Below are 22231 nucleotides of genomic sequence, written 5' to 3' on the forward strand. Positions count from 1 at the left end.
TGTGAACTCATTCTATTCTCTAAAGTTCCAAAAATGGATGTTTCTCTTCAATTATATTATAGTTAAGCCTCATTTATATGCTCTTATGAAACAATCAAGTGGTTTCAAGAACTATCAAATAGAATTACAACTTTTTCTTGACAATTCACGGTCATCAATGTGAACGGTAATCACAGTTTGGGCTGTAACCTGGTTTACTCTAAAGACCCTGCACCTCACGGCCTAGTAGGATTTTTGCCTTGCATTTAACCAGTTAGTTTTTTGTTTTTTATTTCCTTTACCCTGTCACTTTTCCTTGTTATTTTTGTGTCTGTAATTTGCTGTGGACTAATAAACCAAATAACCAAATGTACGGGAATGGTATCTAAAGCAGTAGTTCTGAAACTTTAGTATCCACAACTCACCTGGTGAGCTAGTTTAAATGCAGGTTCTTGGGTCACACTCCCCAGATGTTCTGATTTAGTAGCTTTGGGAGAATGAGGCCCAGGATTTGCCCTATGAGTAAAGAACACATACTTTATGACTATGAGAAAAAGGGGAGTCCATTTTTAGTAGCTTTTAGATATTCATCTACGGCCTGGTTAGTTGAGATTACTGGATATATATGTGTGTGTGTGTATATATATATCTATATTCATACATAGATACATCCTATTTGAGACATTAAATATTTTTAGAACTACATAGTTTCAAAAACAACTTTATTTTTTCCCCTTACATTATAAAATTTAGATTTGTTGAACAAAATGGCTACAGAAGAGTCAGAAAGTACCAGAAAAATGGCTTATTTCCCCCTCAAACCTTGCTTTAGTCTGTCAAACTTTCTTAAAGAGCAGCATGTATTTAGTCTTTGGAAATATGGGTTTGAGTTCTGGCATTCTGCTACTTCTATGATTCGACAAATTGCCTAACCAGTCTCAGCTGCAGGTTTTTGCTCGTCTTTAAAATGGGAGATAATAGTGCCTACTTCTCAGGGATAGTGGGAGCTTGAGAGAGAATGAACAGAAAGTATCGAGGGTAAGCACTTAATATGTGGTCAAAATTTCAAAAAGAATTTGTTATTTATAAGGCTTCTAGTTGTAATTATCACAAAAGTTTTGTTGATTCTTTGAGGGAACCAGATTTCATATTTATATACCCTAATGCAATCTACAGAGATGAGCACAGTGGAGTGTCCTCCTTCATAGTTTAGGAGAGAAGTAAGATTTGCAGTTGCAGCACATTATCCTTACTTTTGCTGTATAAAACAGGTCTGAAGTATTGATTTCTATGCCACACAGCAGGAGATGCAAAGAAACCAAGATTTTGCTGATTTAAATATTATAGACAAATCCTAAATACTTATAATGAAGGATTATTACTTCAGTGGAAAAAACAGGCATACTAACATGAAAAAACACATTTTATTGCACTTAAGTTATAAGAAAATAAAATTTCTAAGTGAATCAAACCATAGACACAATCCCTTTAAAGGTTGTTTTCCTCCATCATGTCAGGTTGTTACATAACTAAAATTAACCAACTTGAATCTGATTGCTTTAAATCAGACTATAAATAAAACAAACAAAAAAATAAACAGAAGGAGGAAAAAAAGATCGCCTAGGATACAGTGTTAAACCACTTTCACAGTTCAGCTTGAGTTGTGGCTCTTGGAGAATGAGGCAAACCATTTGACTTTTTCATTCATTTTGTTTGTTTGCATGTGACGCCTTTACTACAAAAACTGAATAGTTTCTGCTTTGTCAGTTACTCAGAGCAATAAAACTGTAACAGTTGTTTTCCCAAATACTGTAAAACACTAAGACTGACCAGCAACTTTATTTTAATTTTGTGTTTTATATATTTTTAAAATATTTTGTCAGTTTTACGATGTATGTTCATCCATTCACCACAGCCCTCAAAAAGAAAAGTTTCTCCACAGAACAGGCAAGTAATAGCTCTGTTCCAAGGAATGTGTTTTAAATTTTGCCCAGATAAAAGAAAATAAGCTTTGCACACACTCTCAATTATTTACTTGCAGGCAAACTTCACTCTTTATTATCTGAAACTCTTCCATTCTCAGCCTCTTAGAGGCACAGATGGCTCAAGTTTCAGTGGCAAAAAGTCTTTTTTCCGTAACCAAACTAGAGCAAATTTGGAATTCAGTCTGGGACTAAAACGTCACAGCAGAACAAAAATAAAAAAAAATAATTTGCTTTTTTCTTTCTTTCATTTAGCAGCATAAATAAGTTTGGCCACTGGGAGTACAGTACAGGGGTGGGACAACAATCCCATATTTGAAGACCTACTTCTAGCACCAGCATCAAGAATTAAATCCATCTCAGGACTCACAGAACCCAGGACAACTTGCCACCTTTGAGCAACATATGCATTGAAGAATGTATATGGAAGCAACAGTAAATAGATAAACAGAGGCTAATACTGTGATTGATTGACATTGGCAATGGTTGGCAAAAAAAAAAAAAAAAAAAAAAAAGTTTTCATGATAACTGTACAAAAACAATTCACAGTAATTTTTTTAAGCTTTTTCACTCCAGAAAAATGACTTTTTGTTGCAGATGCTCTCTAATTAGAAAGTCAACCAGTACTTGTTTTGATGTTATTGCAGTTCCTTTCTAGGTGTCTAGTTGTCAGTGGTAAAAGAACAGGCTAGCAGAATCTGTAATGATGTTTCAGCATTAACACTGCCCAATGAGCACTGGAGAAGAAAATAAAGAAATAATTGCACCTGGTTTGATTTAGAAAGTCTCATTTTGCAAAGCTGCCCTCAGTCAAAAGTGAAGCCTTTTATGTGATGAGACAGCAGACGCCTCTCTTGTCAGTTATGGTTTGTCATCTCTTCTTCTTTTCCTTCTTAGTCTGTAGGTCTTTTCAATCTGTTGCCCCAAGCCAACATCCTGCACCACTGAGAACAAGGGATTTTTTTCTTTTTCTTTTCATTTTTCTTTTTGCAGGGGGAAGGGCAGGGAGTATATCGTCTACACAATTGGACAAATTCATCTTTTCTGCTCTTCACTTCATGTCCACATCAAAGTCCAGCACCAGCAGCTTGGTTTCTTCAGTCCCATTCCGACTCCCAACTGCACACACCAGCTTTGTGTTTGAGGCTCTGATCCGCCACACGACTCCCCCACTCCCCCCACTCTCCAATGTGACTAGGTTTCGAATAAATTCACCCGTTTTCAAGTCCCATAGTTTTACAGTTCCATCATCTGAGCTGGTAATTACAAAGTTCTTGTTGAACTGTAAACAGGTCACAGCACTCTGATGCTTGTTGGGACCTAGACAAAAACCAAAAGAATTTAATTACTGGTTAGAAATAATGGCTATGGGTTAGTTACATCATAATTTGTAGACTTCTACTTTACAACATACAATAAATGCAACATTTGAAATGATACATATTTAGAAACCTATGTCCTCAGTATTTTAGGATCAGCAGGGATATAAGAAAATCTGGTAGCAATTTGTATCTGAAACATTAACTTTCAAGAGGCCTGTCTTCCAAGACGCTTGGTTAGCTACCAGACAAATGTCTTATTTTCTGGCTGTGTGAACGACAGCATTCCTTGGTGAGGATGCAGATAGTGCAACTCTATACATTCTGCTGATGGACAAATGAGTACTAAGAGATCTATTACTCCACCACTATGAACCACTCAAAGCTGAATGGTCACTATTCCAAAACTCTGAGGAGAGACAAAACCAACGAGTAAAAAGCTGCGATGTTGCCCATCAGATGCCGCCCCCCCCTCCTCCACCCCAGAAAAAAACGCTAAGGGCTATAACAAATAGAAAAAGTTAATCATGAGGCATTGCTGTACCTCATCTAATATTAGTGATTTTCACTTGTTTCTTTCTCTATTTTAGTAGGCACTATTATTCCTCTCCATTCCAGTTAAGCACGTGACTAAGAGGAGGCCAAAGAAATTTTCTATCAAGGATGCTTTTGTTTTTTTTAATAAGGTAGCCCTTCAAAATTGGACTACAAATTCAAAATACAATGGCCAATCAAAAAATATAATGAGTATGTTGCTTCTATGATATAGCCAAGATCTTTCTTCTCACTGTTCTTAAAGGTTAAGTAGAGTCAATTGAACATGCAGGAAGTGATTAAACAATTTTATATTATATATTAAAAACACAGTTCAAAACATTTCCTCAAGAGTAGACTAGTTCTGTAAGTCAGGGTGAAAATATGCATAAACTTTTCTGAAGTAATCATTCCGTATGAGGTTGACTCTTTTTGTAATGCTAAAGCTCCAGATTTCCGTTGAATAATGATCTCATTTTTAATGAACAAAACTAAACGTAACTAATACTTACCTTGCAATGTTTGTAAACACTGTCCTGTTTTGATATCCCAGATTTTAACTGTAGAATCTGCATTCCCAGAGACAAGAATATTGTCTTTGAGTTCCATTCCACTTGTTAACGACTGGTGCCCTGTTAACGTGTGAATGCAATTCCCTGTCTCCACATCCCAAACGCGGATTGATGTATCAAGAGATCCACTCACCACATGGATACCATCAAACTACAAAAGACACACTTTATTAGAATAGAAGTACGGATGTTCTTCATATCAATTACTGACCTTAATCCTAGTAGGAAAGGGGGAAAAGGATGGGAAATGGGTAATGCCAGGAACAAAATGAGGTACTAAGGTAAAGTGGCAATGAGGATAAAGTGCATGCCAAGCCATTCTACAATGTATGTTCTCACACCTTTCTATCAGAAAGGTTCGTCTTTATGCCAAGCTGCTTCAAACTAGATGCAGAAGCAACTTAAAATGAAAACAAAGCACCTAAAATGAACAATATATTAATTTTCAAATCATCTGGCCCCACCTAGCTATATATCATGGATGACTGAGAGAATTGCTATTTGAGTTTTCCTTCCCACTAGGAAGCTGAGACTAATGACATAGCTTATGATAAATGGAGTGCTTATCAGCACTTAAGGCATGAAAAGGGCTAGAGATAACTTTCGTGATGTTCAAAAGTAAGTTCCATTAAAAACCGTGTGTAAAATAAAATTTCATTTATAAGAACCTAATGCTAATTAGGAAATGTGCCAAAAGATAATTGTATCCGGAATCAGAAGAGGTGGCATTTTGTTATCAAAAGCAAACTACATACCACCTCTTCTCCAGCTTCCCAGCTACACCAAAAGTCCACAACAATCTATCATTTCTATATAATAATGTGGCTACCTCTTTTCTCAATCAAATGGGGTTATTTAAATTAGAATATTATATTCATTAAGCTTCTGAGCATATCACAAACAGGTGCAGCCAATTCCCCTTCCTCCAAATTCATCACCTTTTCTAATTTAGCAAACATCTTTATCATATTGTCAATATTTCATGACATGGACAATATTCCTTCGACAAAGAAACAAATATCCTAGGAACAGAATTGACAGTACTAAGATTATGTACTAATTTGCTGAACATTAATGGGCAATAACTGATAAATAAACTATATAGGCTGTAGGAAATATTTTTACATTGAAAATGTTGCCTTTCTGGAAACAAAACAAGATTCATATTCTAAACTTCCTATTCATCTAGTCAATGATCTTAAAATATGGCAATGTTTTCAAGGATATGGGCTTGAAATGTAAACCAAAAAAAAAAAAAAATCTGTTTAGTCAACTTTACTTCTTTATGACTACAAATCAGTGGGCCTGGGACAGCAGAGTGCTTTATGCAGAAAGGATCTATTTCCACTTTGAATGGGGATGGAATCACAATTACATGGTCCATCAACTTTCAGCTATCAAAGCAAAGGGTCAGCTTTGGGCCATATTAATCCTCTGCAAAGGAGTTTCTTAAAATCCAGGTTACTCTCCTATGAGACTATTTAACCATTAATTAATATAGCAAACCTTAGAGTCCCAAATTGTCAGGTTACAAGACAAATATTTGTATTTAGAGGAGAAATAGATCACGGAAAATTGAAAGCATCTAAATAATTTTGAAATTTACATTTTCTTCATGCCAATTTTAATGTATATAAAAACAGCAGAATAATCTGGTTAATCTTTTTTGGATTGTACTGGAGCAGCAATTTGACAGCAATTATCTGAGTAAAACAACCTTATGATTCATCAGGAGAGCATTTAAGGGAGAGATAAGAGATCTTACCTGTAATGAATAGACTCTATTAGTATGCCCCTGCAACGTGTGTAGACAGGTTTCAGTCTCTGGATCCCACACCTTTACCATAAAATCATATGCTCCACTAACAACCCTCCTGCCATCATATTGAACACAGCGGACTGCTGCAACATGACCCATCAAAACATGTAAACACTGGCCTGTCTCAATATCCCAAACCCTAAGAGTGGCATCTCGGGAACCGCTAACAACTCTGCAGAGGGAAAAACAGAAAAACAAAACAAAAGAAAAAAACCCATGTTTAGAATTTTTAATAATATGAGAAAACATGATAGATTTAGTCAAGGTTTTTTAGCTTTCTTTTTCTTACACAGGAACAACTCTTGTCAAAAGAAATCCTATGTAAAACCTTGGTATATAAACATACAATAAGGGAATGGGAAGTTGGGAAGCCTAGAATGCCTCATGCTTGGTTCCCGGACCTGTGGACCTTAGTTTTCAGCACTTCGAGGTTCTGTGGGACTGAGTTTGAAAACCACTGTACTGTATTTTTTTTTAAAAGCAGCAGTAGCTGCCTCTAAATATATACAATAAGATTTTGATTTTAGAAATAAAATGTTAATGTGGGCATGTGTATAAAATGTTAATGGGAGAACTCTAGGTGGTAGTAGTTTAAAGAATTTAAATTTTCTTCTTTATGTTCTTTGCCATTTTCCAAAATTTCAATTATGGATGCATATATTCCCTTGTGATTAGGTAAAAAATTCAATAAAGGTTATACAACAAAACAAGTCAGGATTTGGAATTTAAACAGCTGCAGATTTGTGTTTACACTATATATTCCAGTAAAAATTAACCAGTTTTAGACATGTCCTCAAACACAGGCTGCTTATGCTTTTAATGATTAGATTTATAAATATGCAATAGGCTATAAAAATATTGATATGGATCTTAAAAGATATGTACATCTTTAAAAACAATGGCTATCCCTTAAACATGTGGTTCAACATTAGCGCTACACTCTCCTGAAAACCAGAGCAATATGCAAATACTGTAATCACTTTTGGATTACAAAACAAAGCTGAAAACTCAGGTATCCTTATGTCATTCTGAAGAGATAAAGAAATACCACAGTTTCCATACTGGAAAAACTAGAAAATTAAAGGGTTGAGATTTAAGTCAGAACACAATGGAACACAATGGAAACATACTACAAATCTGGTGTGAAATTTGCTTAATGTAATGGTTCTTAATATAAGAAGATGCTATAGACAGAATTGAAGGTAAAGACTGCCATTGATTCACTGTAAGGACCTTTCAGAGAGACCTTTTTTGACAAATGAGGCAGAAATCACACTTGTTTAACAGGGGTATGATGAAGATAACAGAAAGATAGGATTTTAATAGGAGGGCTTTACAGGAGGAGATAAAAGTAACAGCAAAGGCACTGAGAAGAAAAAGTCAAGCAATCCAGTTTGGCAGACACCATTTTGAAAACTGGATTGAGGATTTCTTCCTTAATTCGTTAGTCAACAGTAGGCTTACAAAGACTTAAGAACTGGGCAGTGACACTATCATAATTATAAAAGGACTGTATGTCAGCATATAAAATGTAAGATGACCAAGTTAGAAAGTTGTGACACTAGTTCAGAATGAGAGAACAAATTACTCACAGGCCTCAGCTTTTGCCTAGACTTAGAGATAGGGTGGGTGTAAGGTGGGTAGGTAATTTAAAAAGGCTCAGACGCTTGAAGCCTGAATTTGTCCCACTTGTAGAAATAAGAATATCAAAAAAAGAGAGAGAAAAAATGATTTCTGCTTGAACATGATGAGTCATCAAAGATACAGAACAATAAAAAGGGTTAGAGAGTAGAGAGCTTCAAAGAGGAAGCTGACAACACTAGCAAATGAAAAAGGAAACTTACAGACAATCCCCAATTTTAAGACAAAACGCTATGGCTTTCCTAGAATAAAACCATCTGAAGTCTAATAATTAAATGTAATTTAAGAGCTCATTGTCACTATTTCAGTAACTCTATACAGAAAGGGCCCAAATTCACAAATAATTGAGGAAGAAGTCCCAACCACAATAAGATTTTCCCTTACCTTTTTTCATGAAGATGCATACAACGCACTGTGGAAGTATGCCCATATAAGGTGTGTATACATTCTCCAGTCTCTGCATTCCACACTTTGAGAGTCCGATCGGTAGATCCACTAATGATGATGTTGTCTCTCATTTGTGATGACCATACTCCACCTGTATGTCCCACTAATGTTCTCAGACACTGGAAAAACACTTGAGATGATTACTTTTGGGTAGAAAGGAAAAGTGATTTAAATAAAATTTAATAGCTCATTAAAATTTGGAGTAAAGTTATTTATTCAATTTGTTTGGCTCTTCAGAAAATATTATTTTACACGTCCGTATAAAATGATCCCATCACTATTTATAGTTTTGTTTATTCAAAGCATTATAAATTTATATAAGCACAAGCAATTGAGGAACATGTAGAAAGCAAACATATGATATAAAATATGATATAATAAAAAGGAAACATGATATGAAAGCAATTATGATAGCTCTGGTCTCTTTGATGAAAAAATACTGAAATTGCAACTGGGTTTCTTCCATGGGAATAGATTCAATGAAAGTATGCCAACAGTATTGGGTGTGGCTACATACCACATTTCATCTGAATCTGCCCCAGGGCAGTAGTTAGGAGCCAGTGAAGCTACTTCTAGACAAGTAAAGACAGACATTAAAGCCCTGAAATAAATCCCAAACTAATATTACACTATGGAAATATAAAGCTGCTTTAAAAAATTTTAACATCTGACTTGGCGTATTTATAAGATACTTGCCAAGAAGCACCATGGTAAAAGACATTTTAAAAGATATGGATTTTTTTTTGTTTGTTTTCACACTCTCTTCTGTTATTTTTTAGGTGGCAATTACTTAATTCATGAAAATATTCTGTACTGGACAGATACAAATAAATATTTGCTAGAGAATCATTAAGGTATGATATGGTACACGGTCAAGCTGATTGCTTGGGCTACTTTTTTCTTCAAACTTACATTTAAATGCCTAGTCCACTCTCATCTCACAAGGGTTTGAGATAAGTATAAATTAACATGATTTATTAAGTTCTAAACTATAGGTAGGTTATCAACAAAGCAGTTCATAAGGAAAAATAAATATCCCTCAACCATACTTTTGAAAAACATTACAAAATAATGAGGTATAACTTAGACAGTAAATAAAAGTGGGGAAAAATTGAGCCAAGAAAAATATAAAGCACCCTTGAAAATGTTAAAATATCTGTCACAAACTATGTAAATGAAAAAAAATTAATGAAACCTCTATCATGAGAAACATCATTATCCTCATGCCATTGACTTTCATAAATATGGGGGGAAAAGCTAAGTTACGAGCTCTGATATTTGCTATCCCAATAATTGAGAATCAAGAATGAATTCTGATTTTCTTTTTTCCAGTTGCTACTTGCAACGCTATACACAAAACTGTGACTTTGCGAAGTGTAGGAAGAGTAAACTTACTTTGCCTGTGACTGCTGACCAAACTTTTAGAGTGTTGTCATCAGAACCACTAACTATTCGGTTACCACAAAACTGTAAGCATGTGATCACATGATCATCATGTCCTTTCAGCACCTATAAGATAGATGTACAGATTAGAAATATGTTAATTAAATTATGTTCTTTAAAACACTGGTGAAGAGAAAAATGAAGGCACAAACAGGAATGGTAATTTGTAGTCTATCTCTAGAATTATAATTTATATAAAATATAAAGCATTATTTTTCCTGGTTGACGAATTCAGAATTAAGCATTTTATTGTTTCCATAGTCTATTATTTATACTCAAAACATCAACTATTAAAGTTTTACTCCATCAAGACCTCATGAAGATGGTTCGAACACCAAAGTATTTGACAATAATCTATTTTATCTGTTCAAACCAGAAGAACATGCCTCTAATTTTTACAACTTTGACACACAAGAACAAAATACACATCTATTAACCACAAAGAGTAACAATTATTAGCATTCTCAAAACAAAAAAAAATCTGTAACATATACATATTAGTATCACAATGTCTCCCCAAACTGTTTTTTTCCAGTTGTAAAAATATGCTCAGAAATTTAAAGTGTTCTTAACATTCTTTATATATTTGAAACGTTTTAAGACAGAAAACCAGAATTATGCTTTATAAAAATAAGACACATGAAAGCCACCAATACCAAAACACAGACACTCCTCAAAAAATCATGTTTGGACTATGTGATCAGAGAAGGCAGCAAATTCTCAGGTAGAATGTGTATGACACAGTACAATTCAACAGGATATTGAGAGATTTTCATTTAAGTAAGATAAAAAGATACTCAATTTAACTTATCTTTTGTTCAAGCACAATTAGTTGTCAGATTAATTAGCAATAAAAGAATACTGTCAGTAATACTTTCAGTTATTTTAAAATATATGGTTTTCTTTCCACAGAAGAGAAGTGTCAAATTATACAGTTTGCCAAGAAGTGAAATAGTACACTAGGTACTAACACTGATTAATGGTTTCTGTTACATTGTGCAGAGTTCAGTTACCTTAGGAGATTTGAGTTCTCCTCGCCTCCAGTTAGTATCAATTCTGTGCTGTCTGATGTATGCACTTTTCCATGGACTGTGTATGAAACCTGGTTTTATTACTTTTCTTCTCTTGATGTGCAACGGTTCATCAATCCCTGAAGTGTTACAGGTCAAGAGTAAATTGCCTTCACCAACAATAACAATTATACATTTTATAAAGTATTCCATCTTTCTCTCTGCTCAAAACCACTGAAATGTAAGACACTGTCCAATTTCTAATACTGTTATCACAGTATATAGCAATAATGTAAAGTTTGCACTTTATATGGCATATTTTTGTATTCACTATTTCATTTCTTTCTCAAAATGATTCTAAAAGATGCTGGCGAAGATGTGAGGAAACTGGAATGCTTGTGCAAATGGTGCAGCTGCTGTGGAAAATAGTCTGGTGGTTCCCCAAAACAAACACAGAATTAACATATGATCTAGCAATTCCATTTCTGGATACATAAGCAAAACAATTAAAGGCAGAGCCTTAAACAGTTATCTGTACACCTATGTTCATAGCAGGATGACTCATAATAACTAAAAGGTGCAAGCAATCCAAGGGCCCATCGACAGATGGATTAAAAAATGTAGCATTAGATACATATACACAATGGAATAAAGGAAATTCTGACACATGCTATGACATGGATGAACCTTGAAGACATTACGCTAAGTGAAATAAGCTGATTACAAAAGGAAAAATATTGTATGATTTCACTTATATGAGGTAGCTAGAGTAGTCAAACTCATAGAGACAGAAAGTAAAAGGGTGGTTGCCAGAAGCTGTGGAGAGGAATAACGGGGAGTTATAACAGGGGGCATGGAGTTTCACGTGAGGAAGATGAAGTTCTGAACACAGATGATAGTGATAGTTGCAGAACAACGTGAATGTACTTAATGCCACTGAAATGTACATATAAAAATGGTTAAATTGATAAACTACATATATGTTATCACAATTTTTAAAAGATCATTAAAAAAATGATTATATGGGAGAAGGGAAGCCAGAGATTAATCCCACTTTATGTATACAAATACTTAAGGAGGAAGATTTCACTGATTAATCCAAGTCCTACAGAGGTGAAAAGCAGGATGAGAAACCAAGTACCCTGGATCTTTACCTCAAACCTTTATTAACTGGACTAACCATCAATGCTTCCCACTTGACTATAACCACCATGAAGGGAATGATCACCTATAGAGTACCTGCATCATGCTCTATGATTCTTTCTAAAAAAATTTGCTTCTGAGGCACATAATACTTTTATATTTTTTCAAAAATATTTTTCTGGATGTCTGCTGGGGAAAACAACAACAAAAACAACAAAACAGCTCTCCCAATACAAAGGATAACTATTCCTCTACTAAGGAAAAAAACAGGTTTCAAGAACATAAGCTCCATGACAAAAAGAGAACTTCAGTTCACTGCTATATCCCCCACCTTGAAGAAATGTCTGGCTCATAGGAGGTGTTCAATAAATATTTATGAAAAGAATTAATTCATACTAAATATTCAGATATTTAATTGGAAATGTAATTTTGGGGTTTCCTTTAAATCATCCTCATCTTGACTTTTCATTGTTTATTAATTCTACTAGTGATAGGAAGCAAATCAGATATATTTGCTATTAGTTATATTGCTTGTTAAAGGGGTTAGCTGTAAGATTTGGCTCATTTCAATGTGTAGAATAATCTGTGGATTTTATTATAAGTAGGTGAATATTATTTTTATTTTTTCTACTTGTTTTCAGAATCACTCTGCTTTTCAAAGTATAAACATATTCTCTGTGCAATTTTGAAACTTACCCTCTTCTTTGCATTTCTCTCTCCAGAGAAGGTTGTCTTCAGCCAAAATTCTCCAATAGCGACATGTCTGAGCCGCTTGTAGCAGGTCTTTGGGTTCCAGGAATGAAAGCACATAGAGTGCCAACTAAGAAAAAAATGCATAGTATAATACCCATATTTAAATAAATATATATATTATATAAGTTAATTATTCTCCACAGGATGAGATACTTGATAAATATAATTCTGCACTCTGATTTTTAAAATTATGAAAGGCAGTAACTTCAGTCCTAACAAATATATGCCAGATAAAAAAAACACACACACCTTATGGTTTTTATGAACTTCACTCTACTCTTTACCTCTTCAGGGACTACTTATTAAAGCTCTCTGTCTCTGCTCTTGCCTTGCTCTGTGAGCCTCAACTTAATAATTCTTTTTTAAAAAAATGTTATTAGTTGTTTAACTTTGTTCTCTATCCTACTACAATGTAAATTCACTGAAGATAGGACCTAAATGCTTGCCTGACAGACAAGAAATAATTTTTATATATTCTGTGTGGTATGACTTCAGATCATTTGATTGATATATATCATAATTAACAGTCTTCAAAGTGTTTATTATCATAATGAACTTTTGAAACACTTACATCCTTGACTGTAAACGACAAAGGGGGACAATTATTAAACCATTCCATAGACATATAAAAGTAATTGAGTTCTAATTACTTTACATTACTTATAAGGATCTTCGTGATGGGCCACACAGAGTTGTATATTTGGGCTAACTCTTTGGTATACCACTGATTTAAAAATTTTGTTTATAATACTTGTAAACTATTAATTTTTTTCAGTGTGTCAGTTCAAATAAAGAGGAAAAATAAAGAGGAAAAACAGGGGAATTACAGCCTCTGACTGTTTATTCAAATAGCCTCACATATCACATAAAATTTTAAATTATGATACAAGGAAAACAATTTAAATAGAGCAATTAAGTTCAGTTTTCACAAGAACTAAATGACAAGAACGAAAACAAATTATCCATTAAAGGGTCAAGGGTCATATAGGGAGTAAAAGCACAATTTTAATTATTTTTGATGCTAAATATAAATTATATAATATAAATTATGCTTTCCCAATGACTTTACATATATAAGGAGTTCATCATGGGCTGGTGTGGTGGCTCACTCCTGTAATATCAGCACTTTGGGAGGCCGAGGTGGGTGGATCACTTGAGGCCAGAAGTTGGACACCAGCTTGGCCAATGTGGTGAAACCCCATCTCTCCTAAAAATACAAAAATTAGCCAGGTGTGGTGGTGCACACTTATAATCCCAGCTACTCGGGAGGCTGAGGCATAAGAATCACTTGAATCCGGCAGGTGGAGGTTGCAGTGAGTCAAGATCACGTCGCTGCACTCCAGCCTGGGTGACAGAGCAAGATTCTGTCTCAACAACAACAACAGCAAAAACTTACCATTAATTACGTATTTACTATGTATTTGTTGAATATTATATATTCAGTATACTCAGTAAATACCGTGTATACAAAATACTCCAACCAGCCGGTATTCAGTTTACTACTACTACTGATGAATGATAGTGAAATCTTTTTGTGAAATAATTACTTTTGGTATATCAGAGAAGACCAGTATTATGCAGAGAAGCTGAGTTGTTTAAAATAAAAAGGTGTAACTATATTCAACAATACTCACACATATGTAATCTCAATATTGTACTTAACGGATACTCCAAACGCCACTTAATTTGGGAATTAGCAATCAATCCAAGCCTAAGCAAGTTCACTTTGTGTCAGTATAGCAGTAATGTGATGTTACCATTATTAGTCTGTGTGTAATTGTAATTTAACATAGAAGTTATCAGGCACAAAAATATTTGTGCAAAAGAGATGCTAATTAATGACCAAGATATTTATCTAAAAACAGAAAAAGTCTATTCTTTGCTTTAGTTACCTAACTAAAGTAGAAATCAGGTAATATACAGAAATAGTCAATGGATCTTAAAGACTAGGAAACAACAAATCCAGAATAGCTTAGATTTCAAAAGTACATCCCCAAATCACCAGGTAAAATTTCCAGCATTAATAGCGATTATGAGATCATCTAGTCCAGTGCATTAAAGAGAAACATAAATACTAAGGCGCTAAAGAAAGTTGAAGTGCTAACTCTATAGGTTACTGGCACACCTTCCTTAAAAGTAGTGAAGACCCTAACTCAACCAAGAACTTCAACTTATTAAACGTTTGCCTATTTACATCTAGCCAGTTCCATCAAAACATCTAAGTAATACACAAAATATACAAAGCAAAACAAAAAAAATACAAATTAAAAAATCAGAAAAGAAGGTTAAACTAGAGAAAAAGTAGAGCACAAATATGCTGTCAACAAGGTATGTCTTACAAGGTTTTGAATTAAACTGCCAGGCCAAAAAGAAAATAGCAATTAGTTGCATGATCCTTACTATGTATTATGAGGGAGTATACCAGTTCCCTCAAAGGAAGCAAGGTTTTGTCACGTAGGGCTCTGAAATGGACTGAATGTCTATATTCCCTCAAATTCATGTTGAAATCCTAACCCTCAATGTAGGAAGTGAGGTGTTTGGAAAATAATTAGGTCACGAGGTTGGAATCCTCATGAATGGAATTAGTACTCTCATAAAAGGGACATCCGCCCCTATGCCCACCCCCACCCCCCAAAAAAATTAACCAAGTGTGGTGGCACATGCCTGTAGTCCTAGCTACTCAAGAGGCTAAGGTAGGAGAATCGTTTGAGCCTAGGAGTTTGAGGCTGCAGTGAGCTATGATCATTCTGCTGCACCCTAGCCTGGGCAACAGAGTGAGACTCTGTCTGTCCTACCACTATGGTAGGGAGTTACGGGTTTCTTATAGCCAAGTCATGCAGTTAATGCAGTTTTCTATTCATTTGTTTTAAAGGTAAAACCCAGATAAGTATTTCTTCCTAAAGACCACTTCTGCCAGAGAAAAGCTCTTGAATTGAAACCTATTTCAGATAATTATCTTTTCCTTGTCCAACTCTGTAAGAATTGCTATTTTTTATTTTTCTCTATAACCTATATAAAAGACAACCACGTTGTACATAGAAGGTAGCCAGTATTTTCCCAGATTTGCTGTATTTCAGTGGATTAAACTAGTCAAGGAAAAAAAAATTTTTTTAATGTTGGCTAATCCTCTATTAAGAATTTCAGGTTTTGCTCTAGATCACCTACTATAAGATTATGATTTTCCTGGTATTCACTTATAAAATAAAGACAATGTTATTCATCACAATCCTCCCATGTGAAACTAGTGAGACTTTTGTCAAGCTTTTTGAGATTAGTAAGTAAATGTTTGTAAATAGTTTTGATATGCCCAAAGGAATTATAAGAAAAATAAGTCCATTTCCTGACAAGAAGGTAATAATGTTTTAAATAATAATACTTTGTTTCTGAGAAGATAATATTTTCTATACCATTATTTATCCACATAGACAAGCATTTTTCAAAACAGGAAATGTTTTTCCTGGTAGTTGAAAACAAGAGGGAAACACAGATGATATGCTAAACCAAGGCTCTCCCTTAGTCTCCTATCTAATTTCACTTCTTTTTCCCCAGGCAATCCTTAAAAGAACACTTAAACCGAGAGAATCTTTATTGGATTTACCCTGGTTATTGATTATTTGTTTTTAATTCTTAGATTTTTCAAAATACTTTCATATTCTGATCTTAAACCACATTTTGCGTGTTAAGAAGTTATTATGGAAATTCAAATAAAGCAAAACAAACCAAAAACCTCACCATTATTAGAAATAAGAGAAAAATATGAAATGAGAAAGTCTGCCTTTTAACCAAAATGATACCCTCTAAAATACGGAGGATATCACTAAGAAAACTACGGAGAATATATCAAAGGTGAAGAAAATCACTTTCAGTCAAATACTTATGTAAGTGTTTCCCATTATTAATGCCCTTCTGGAAGCAAAGAGAGCTGATGTCACTTTCATAAGCTAAATCTATTCAAAGGATTCAGTTTTAGAACGAGTTAGCAAAACTAAAAATTTTCTTCTAGGCCAACGTCATTTTTAAAAAGCACTCAGTAGAAAACGCATTTCAGGAAGAAGAGATTTTCTATACTTTGCTCTTTGCTGGTTCCATGCATTAAATATGACACAACTATTTTATTCATATCCAACATGCAATTCTAATTGGGACTACCTTTAATATCATTAGGATATTTAGAATGATAATCTTAAAAAATGACTCCTTTTCTGTTCAAATTTGAAGTTTCAGGATAATTTGAAATGGTATATTAGTATTTTATATTGTATTCTTAGCTGATATATAACTAGTGGCATACACATATGACTTACGAAAATATAAATCATGGTGATGCTGATTATTTAATGTTATATTATTTCTGTTCACTGACAAAATAAAATTACTAGGTCTATAATATCAATAAAGGAACTGTATCTAAACTATGCCTTATTTATAGTTATGAATGCCCATATAATAGTTATGAATGCCCATATAATCAGTCTATAATAGTTTCAGCTTACATAAAAATATAAAAAGAAATAGGCATAAATAATTCCCAAAGAAGTGCTTTTAGCATATAATTAGTATGGGATATCTGTATTTGTGTAATGGAGATGGGGAGAGGAATGATTAGAAAAATATACACACGTGAAATTATAATATTTGTATTTAAAATAATTACACGATGTAAGTACCAGAGAACTAGAATTCAATAGAATCATAAAACTATTGGTCTTGAAGGGACTTAAGATATACAATAAAATAAGAGAAAAAATATTGCTATTTTAATAAGGTCAGAATTTTTAAAAATCTACTATAATGAATATACCAAGATAACTAAAGGCTGGGCTTGAAATAACCCGGCAAAAAAATATTGGTAAATAAATAATCAAATTAGTGAAACTCAATAGTTACTCTCATATATATGACTTATTCAAGTAGTGGAAAAGAGTTACTTAGTCCATATGCATACTTTAATCTGACAATTACATTATTAAGTCATGGCAATGTATCAATTTACAGCCCTCTTTACCACTAATTAAGAGTGTCAAACTGACAATACTGAATACAATAATTAGCATGACAATGTTTAAAGGTGATAGCTGTTGAGTTATATATTCAAATAACACCCAATGAAGAATGTAATTGATAATCTTTACCTCTTTAGGGAGCAATGAAATGAAGTCTCGTTGAAACTGGGGTTCTATTACTTGCATCATATGTTTTACTTGTGTTGGTTCACAACTATCAATGAGTTCATCTAAAGCAAGCAATTTCTCTGGTCCGCTCCAGCTCTATCAAAGAGAATTAGAAATTTTTATTGTGTTAACAGATGTCCCAAATTATAGGCTTATAAAGGAAAACTCACATCTACACACAAACATAGTTGAACAAGGTAGAATTGTATAAAAAGTGGCTCCTTACAGTGACATTTTTTCCACAAGGCATTGAAGAATGCATTTAATTTCATCGCTTACCAACCACTTTCATTTTGTAAAAGGTTTAAAAAAAAATCATGTTTGACAGAAAAGTAGTTTTTCATTACATTAGTATAATAGTTATATGTTCATCTACCACCAAGTCACTAATTGAGAAGCCAAAATTTTATTCCAGAAACATCATTTTGGGTTACTGAGTAAATAATAGAAAATTTTGACAATTTCTCTACATTCTTTCTAGTGAGCACTATAAAGTTAGACGGTTTTAATAAGGCATCGTCTGAAAGGAAACGAGCAACATCATTCAGAGAAAAATCAGTAAGTGGATATATTACACATTTGACAAGTATCTTCCACAAATTAAACAGGCTTTGATTTGTTATGTGAAAACAAATACACAATAGAAAATTGAATAAACAATAAAAACAATAAACAATAGAAAATAGTAGCTGATAGTGGTAAAATTAGAATATAAACAAAGGCCAAAAGAGGGTAAGAAAGAGATACACTATAAAAACACAAAAACACACAATTATGCTTCAGAAATAAGAGTTCCTTTAAATGACATCAGGGGATCATCTTAAAACATTATTATTTTCCCCCCAGTGAAGAATACCTGCACAGAAAAGCCATGGTTCTTAAAAGGAAAAACTAAAATGTCATGTGAATAATTCAAAATGTTACAATTTCACACATTTAATTAACCTCATAATACTTAAATGAAAGAACATTCATGCAGGCCTTTCTTTCTGCAAGTCTATACTGATTTAAGTACCATTGTAAGAATTATTGTGTCCACTTCAGAAGTGGGTGAATACAGAATAGGTGAGGTTTTCAGCTAAAAAGATCTGGATTTTGCCATTCCATTTCTTGTCCAAACAAGAAAACTTGATCCAAGACATAAAATATGTAATAACTGACAAGAGATACACTAAGGATATGAGGAGCTGTATTTGGAATACTTTTTAAAGTATTTACCTCTGTGGAATCTACAATGAACTTCTTCTCATCTTTCTTATCATAAAGTATGTGTTAAATTGGCAATACCATAAAACATTTCAATGGTATTTATTTCCATAGTATATTCCATATTACCACCTAATGTTAAGGAAATACAGGTTCCAACCAGTTGTGTCCCTTCCTTTTGCTTCTACAAATACATGTATCCAGAACATTCACCCTGAGTCTTACTTTGTACCTTTTTTGGTCGGGGGAGGATTTATTATACATAGAAATGTAAAATACTCATAAACATGTATATGTACACACGTGACCAATTAAAAGCAGTTAATTTGAAGTTTAATTATCTTGTCTGGTTTCTCTCACATAACTTCAAATACTGGTTTAAACTTACCTCTTTGACATAACTTATAGTGATCAATCTCCACTCATGTCTCTCCATTTGGTATCAACAGAACAAACTCATTAATTTATTGATTCACATCCCTCACAGGATTTGAGGTGGGTTTTGATAAAATGCTATTCCTCTCCATCTACATCACAGACAATGCATGGACACTAGTATAAGGACATGCTCATTTTGAGTGATGGATAACTATGATGACTTGATTAAAATGTAGCTTTAGGCCAGGTGCGTAGGCTCATGCCTGTAATCCCAGCAGTTTTGGGAGGCAGAGGCAGGAGGACCACTGGAGCTCAGGAATTTGAGACCAGCCTGGCAACATAATGAGACTCTGTCTCCATAAAAAAATAAGAAATCAGCCAGGCATGGTGGAATGCACCTGTAGTCCCACCTATTTGGGGGGCTGTGGCAGGAGGTCAAGTCTGCAATGAGCTACGATCACGCTACTGCACTCCAGCCTGGGTGACAGGGCGAGACTTTGTCTCAAAAAAAAAAAAGCTAATATATGAGACATATCTTTTATCAAGGCTTTTGGAGGATAGGGTGTAGAATTAAAGAAGACAGGACAGACGAACAGATGATAAACATCTAATTCAGACCTTAGCTAAGTATCTGAAACTGTGTCAGAAATTTCCATATATTTAAGAAAAAGTACATGGAAAAAAATCATGCCTGTATAACAAAATATATCTAAGACTCTAAACAATATTTGAAACGATGCGTTTTTATTTTAAAGAATCTGTAATAAGAATTAAAGACAATTAAAAATGTCTCAATTTAAATTATATATACACTCAGTAGATGTTACTTCGTGTTATTTTATTAAAAAGTATACCACTGATAAAGATGAGTAGCATAAGAAAATGAGACTGTTTCCACTGACCATACATATTCAACAGTTCTATTGGTTAAAATCACATCTCTTTGGTGATTCTAAACAAAGATCTGGACCATAAAAACAGCTTTCCTCTCTCCAGCCTGGAGTCCTTCCTGAACTTCACACCTATGTATGTTGTTGCTTTTTCAACATCTATTTTTGGATATGTAATTGAAACTTAACATGTCTATGATCTTTCCCTCCAAATCTATACTTCCACAGTCTTCCTCATTTCAGTAAAATAAACTCTATTTTACCAGTTACTCAGGCCAAGAAGTCTTTGGTCATTCCTGACTCCTCCCTCTCTTTTACCATCAGACGGTTTTGATCCAAATGAACTCATAGCCTTAAACTTTAAAATATATCCACAATCTGACTATTACTACACTGGATTGAGCTACCAGTATGTCTCACCTACATTACTCCTGTAACTCCCTAAATGGTCTTCCAGTTTTCTACCTTTGCCTCTTTGTTCTATTCTCCACACTGTACTCGGTGCTACTGTTAAAGTCTTAAACCTTCTTAAAACCTTCTAATGGCTTTCCATTTCACCCAAAGTAGAAATCAGTCCTTAGGGTGGCCTACAACATACCAGTTTCCCATTACTTTTCCTCTTAATTACTTTGCTCTGCCATACACACTCTTTCTGTGCTGTAAACCCTCCAGGCACACTCAGTTTCACAACATCTTTCCTTGCTGTTCCTTGGAACATTGTTTCCCTAGATACCCACATGCCTTGCTTCCTTATTTCCTTCCCTGAGCAACCTTTCTAAAATTGTAACCAGTACCAAACCCATCCACCTCATCCCCTTCTGACTAGAATGCAGGTTTCATGAAAAAGGGTTTTTTGTCTGTTTTTTTTCACTATTGCATATCATACTCAAGTAGGGCCTCACACAGAAAAGGTGCTTAATAAATATTTATTGAATAAATAAATGAGTCCCAAAAGAACCAGGAAATACTATCTCTAGATTAATGCTGTCATCTCAATTTTATCTCTAGAGAGTGTTTCTATTCTTTGTATTTGATGGTATCACTAGGACTTGCTTGCTGATTCTGACTCCAAGAGTGGTTTCAAATTTTGTATATATATACAATCAAGCAGCAAGCGACATATACATTAACATGAAACCCTTGCAGCTAATGACTACGTGTGTGTATATGAAGTAACCTACAGCAACCATTAACGAAGAATAGTTGAGAGAGAACTGAATTGGGGATCAGGAAATAATTTTAGGAGATAACGGTCATTATAATTAGGTTACAATTTAACCTCTTCAGGCCTTGGTTTATCTGCAAAAGCAAAGTGTTGGATAACTCTTTTAATTATTATTTTACTGCTACTTGAGAAGTGGTTATCTTGGAAAAGAGGAAAAAAAAAAAAAGTACTTCCTTTGGCCTTTCATGTAGTCTTGTTGGAACATATTGAAGGGGAGAGGAAAAACATCCCAGGTTCAGAAGTAAATTTTAATTTGAGGACAAAATTGCAAATGAAAATTTGAAAATTCCCCATGGAAGTGGTGTTTTATTTCAGGGAAATTAGAGCACAGAGGTAGCAGAGAAGAGTAGAAGGAGCACTGAACTGCAATCAAGAGCCTGGGCTTCACCAGGAAACTCACTGTAGAACCACATGGAAGTCTCTTAATGAGTCTGAGTCTCAGAGAACCACCTACACAGCGAGAGGCTTGCCGATCAAGGATAGCAAGAATTACTGAGTTCTAAGACCCAACAGCAGAGAGTTTGATTCAGTGGCTGAAGACATTTTATTTTTTAAACAAACAGCTCATCCAGTGTTGATGTAGATGATTTAAAGCAGCACTTGTGAATCACTGGTCTGGATGATCTTTAGTGTCCCAATTAGATAGACTGTTTTATGATCTTGGGTAGTACTGCACCTGAATTTCATGTGGTAAAGAATTCACTTCTCTAGCACCTCTA

General features: G+C 34.2%; 1 protein-coding gene across 6 annotated transcripts in view; it reads right to left on the reverse strand.

The window, feature by feature from the left end:
- Positions 1–684: 684 nt before the first annotated feature.
- The window catches only part of FBXW7 (F-box and WD repeat domain containing 7), a 216441-nt gene continuing 194894 nt past the window's right edge, over positions 685–22231 (reverse strand). For all 6 annotated transcript variants that reach the window (XM_073017681.1, XM_073017680.1, XM_008000000.3 and 3 more), the window contains 8 exons: positions 17775–17909; positions 12586–12709; positions 10750–10886; positions 9689–9802; positions 8231–8412; positions 6152–6377; positions 4327–4537; positions 685–3281 (listed from right to left, as the gene is read on the reverse strand). In XM_073017681.1, coding sequence (XP_072873782.1) covers positions 3013–3281; positions 4327–4537; positions 6152–6377; positions 8231–8412; positions 9689–9802; positions 10750–10886; positions 12586–12709; positions 17775–17909 — 1398 coding nt within the window. In that variant the 3' untranslated portion in view covers positions 685–3012. The remainder of the gene's footprint in view (positions 3282–4326; positions 4538–6151; positions 6378–8230; positions 8413–9688; positions 9803–10749; positions 10887–12585; positions 12710–17774; positions 17910–22231) is intronic.

Source organism: Chlorocebus sabaeus, chromosome 7 (genome assembly GCF_047675955.1).
Source record: "Chlorocebus sabaeus isolate Y175 chromosome 7, mChlSab1.0.hap1, whole genome shotgun sequence".
NCBI classification, from domain to species: Eukaryota; Metazoa; Chordata; class Mammalia; order Primates; family Cercopithecidae; genus Chlorocebus; species Chlorocebus sabaeus.